Source organism: Monopterus albus, unplaced genomic scaffold, assembly GCF_001952655.1.
Source record: "Monopterus albus unplaced genomic scaffold, M_albus_1.0 scaffold500.1, whole genome shotgun sequence".
Classification (NCBI taxonomy): domain Eukaryota; kingdom Metazoa; phylum Chordata; class Actinopteri; order Synbranchiformes; family Synbranchidae; genus Monopterus; species Monopterus albus.
In genome coordinates this window covers 27,586-31,828 of record NW_018128380.1, presented here as the reverse complement: position 1 = coordinate 31,828, position 4,243 = coordinate 27,586, and the positions used below count along the sequence as shown (strand labels likewise).

At 39.3% G+C, this 4,243-nt stretch overlaps 1 protein-coding gene across 1 annotated transcript in view; it reads right to left on the bottom strand.

The window, feature by feature from the left end:
- LOC109952807 (immunoglobulin kappa light chain-like) overlaps nucleotides 1-4,243 on the bottom strand; it is a 39,002-nt gene that overhangs the window by 9,791 nt on the left and 24,968 nt on the right. The window contains exon 4 of the mRNA XM_020588064.1: nucleotides 2,180-2,411. Coding sequence (XP_020443720.1) covers nucleotides 2,180-2,411 — 232 coding nt within the window. The remainder of the gene's footprint in view (nucleotides 1-2,179; nucleotides 2,412-4,243) is intronic.

Genomic DNA, 4,243 nt, shown 5'->3' with positions numbered 1-4,243 from the left:
CGAAGGGTCAGGTCGCGGTGCCTCGCCTGGGAGCCGTCAGCGCTGCTCTGGGAGCCTCTGTCACCTTCAACTGTAAGACCAGTCATAGAGTAAATGGTGATAACCTTTCCTGGTACCAACAAAGAAATGGACAAATTCCCAAACTCCTTATTTACGATGCTAACACTCGAGCATCAGGGACTCCAAGTCATTTTACAGGCAGTGGATCAAACTCTGACTTCACTCTGACCATCAGTGGAGTCCAGGCTGAAGATACAGCAGTTTACTACTGTATGGGTGAATTCTATATCAACAGTCAGTATTCGTTCACACAGTGAAAAAGCGTCGTCCAAAAACCTCCCTCAGTCAGACTGAACAGAAACTGAACTGACTGCTGCAGCGGAAAGCTACTACACAGAGTGATACACTTCACTGAGGACACACACAAACACACACACACACATGTTAGCCTTACCTTCCCCATCACAACTTTTCACCATCCACTCATTTCCAACTTTATTCCTATATTCTTATCTGATTTGCCAAAGAATCAAAAGCAGCCAGCCTAAGACAGTTAATGAGAAATGTCTTGTCATGACACATAGCCTCAGCTTCATACTGGGTTTCAGCTTTGTCCTGTAGGAAGACAATATGAAGACACAGATCAGCAACAGAATAATAAAAGCTAGGTCAAAATATATGTAAACCATCCTCAAGTTGCACAAAACATTAAATTATATATAAACTTTTTTCTCTATAGAAAAAGTCAATATCAACTTGAATCAAAAAAAGCAAAAACATAACTGACCTACATAATAACATTATATCTTAATAATTAAAATTCAAAATTACCAACATTTATACAATAACATTGTGTCCTCTGACAGTGAAAACCTACCAAAAGCAGTAAAAAACAAACTTTATTCTTGACTTGGGAACTGCAGTTGACAAAAAATGTCCCCACGACTTTCACTCAGTAGCTGTGGTGGAGCTTTCAATCCTGTCACATTATCTTCCCCAGCAGATTGAATCAACCTGTTTTGATTGAATTATATGTAGATGCTGAAGTTCAGACTCCTGTGAACATTATTTGACATTGTGTCCATGTTGGTATAAAAGTTAAATGTTCAAACTTGACAAATTCCATCTGCTGAGGAAGAACATGTAATTTAATCAAAAGCTCCAGAACAGCTACTCAATGGACCTGGTGTTGAAATAGTTTGGATTGTAAAGCATGAACCCAGCATAGACATAAAGTTCTTTAAGTGCAGCATGAACACCTTCGGAAAACTTACAGCACTGCTCACAGCTGTTACTAAATAGACGTGAGACAAACAAATATCTCCAACACTGACTGATGATGATGTCCACGTTTTCTGTCCACACGTCCAAAACTTCTGGTTAGAGTTTCATAAACATGATGTCTGAGAGTCTCAGCCTCAGCATCAACTCATCCTTCATCACTGCTTTGGTAGAATTTCCACTTTACAAACACTTAAACTAGACAAACTTGCATTAATATTAATTATCTCTAATCACTGTTTCCATAGAATCACTTTCCCGCTCCTTGCAGACTTTGGTTGAAAATCTAAAATCAGATTTACAGTATGTTAAATGACTTTATGCTGATGATAGACTGCTTTTTACTTCTAACCTTGGAAATCATTAATAATGTATATTTTGATAAATAACATATGGATCTTCCTCCAGGTCAGTGATAGTAAGACCAGAGAGCTCAGTGAGTTTCAGCAGAAATGGTCTCATTCTGGATATTACCAAAACTATTTATTATAAGTAAAAGAGGTGTGAATGTAAGAGAAAAATCAGTTTTAAAACTATTAAAGTTCTCTAGAAGAAAAGTTACTATTTTAATTTTATGCACTAACCAACATTCTTAACATATAGAGTTTGTTCCAAAGAAAGTGAGTTAACAGCCATAACTGCTATAGTATAGAATAATTTTTATTGTAAACTTCTGAAACCATGTGCATTAACAACAACAGGTTAACAGTGAAACGAAATGAGAGACAGAGACAGACAGGCAGGCAGAAGGACTGCAGACTGAGAGCAGTAGAAACGTCCCATAGAGTCAGGTCAGTAACACTGGTCTCTCCTCAGAGTCTCTGAGACTGGAGTCTGGGAGCCCCTGGTGGCCTCACAGGTCACAGAGCTCATCCTCCACCATTGGTCTGCAGGGAGCCTCAGGGTGCTGCTCCAGCTGTAGCGCCCGTCCTTCTCCAGCACCACGGGGCTCCTGCTCTCCTCCCCGCTGCTGCTGCCACTAATGCTGATGCTGCTGCTGCCATCCACCTTCCAGGCCAGACTCCAGTCTGAGGGGAAGCCCTTGTTGGCCAGGCACATGAGCGTGGCCTTCCCCTGCTGCAGCTCCTCGCTGGAGGGGGCCAGCACATTCAGGGTGGGACGGGCATCACCTAGGAGACACCAATCAGCTTAGAGGACAGGGACCACACAGCTGGCAATCAAACAGCAGACACCTGGACACCTTCACTGTGTGAGAGTGGATTTTCTCCTTTAAGGAGTTTCTGTCAGATGGTGTTTCTGCTCCACTAGTCAATCACTCACACATTGTTTCACTCCCCTCTGAGAAGCCGTTCATGCACATCAGCACTGACATAATCATCACAGTTTGAACTGAAACATGTCGAAATAATGAGGAAATAAAACTTGATCATCAAAATAATGTTATAATCTTTGCTAAACATTACTTTTAATTAAACTTTGAAACAATTTCCAACAATAAACTGAATAACAATTTTGCATATTTTCAAATACAAATCTTTAACTGTGCTCTGTCAATTTTACATGAGGAAAGCAATTTTTATTTTATTGTACGGTTATTACTGTGGTGGAAAATTAAACATTTACCTTGAACAACATTATGAAAATAGAATAAAGGTTTTAATCTTTTCTGCACTTTGTTATTTAAAGTTCATCATGATAAAAATTTGTAAGAAGTTTATCAAAGCTGCTCTGAGTTCACCTCCATGATGGAGGAGGAATAAATACATGAATAGTAAAAGTGTAAAAAAAGAAAGCAAAAACAAATTGTACCTGGTGGAAACATTCAAAACTTATGTTAAAGTGGTTTTCTCCAAATTATATTTAGTAATTATGCAACAACTTACTTCCAACCTCAAGTCTGGTTCCTCCACCAAACCATCAGTGGAGTCCAGGCTGAAGATGCAGCAGTTTACTACTGTCAGGGTGAATTCTACATCAACAGCCAGTTGTCGTTCACACAGTGAAAAAGCGTCGTACAAAAACCTCCCTCATTCAGACTGAAGAGAAACTGAACTGACTGTTGCAGCTGGAAGCTACTGCACAGACTGATACACTTCACCGAGGATACACACACACACACACACACACACAGTCATGTTTCCTTTACTTCAGTGGACATTACATTGACTTATAATCATTTCTTGGAAACTTATTATAACCTCAACTTAAATATATTCAAATTGTTAACAAAGATTTCACACTAAAATTCTATTCTTTATTCTTTCTTGTTTACAAAAGGACACTGAGTCTCCACAGTGTGAGAAATATGAATCCAAACTGTTTGATCAAGTGGCCTGAACATTTCCTGAGTTTTGCTTTAACAACTAATGAATGTCACAAAACAGTCCGTTACAAAAGAACATATTGTTGGAAATCAAATTACAAAAAACAAATCACAGCTTCTCTTCATCATTCATATTCCACTGTGACCCAGACTGGATCACAGTGATTTCAGCTACATGATGAAGACACAGAAGGGCATCAGAAACCTTCAGAATCAACGAGGGCCCCAATCAGCTGACTCATGAAAACACACTGACCTGCTCTGATTCCATTGTATCTACATGTAACTGCATAAACTCTATCTAACGTCAGCTGCCAAAGCAAATGTAAGAAACACATCGTCTCTGACATGAAGGTCCAAACACAAAACAGAGATGAAGACTGAACGTTCCGTCCAAGTGGCTGCTGTTAAGCTTTCACTCATATGTCATGATCTTCCTCAGCAGATGGAGTTTTCTATTTGGAATCTATGTTGGTTTAAAAATAAAAACATGACAACTGGCCAAACTCCATCTGCTGAAGAAGACCATGGAGTTTGATCTAAAGCTCCAGAACCCCTAGTGAATAGACCTGGGTTTGACTGGTTTTATTTTTGTCCAACATGATCTTGAAATAAAACTTTCCCAAAGCCACTGGGTCAGTTTACTACCAGATGTTTCAACATCATCCACATGTAAAT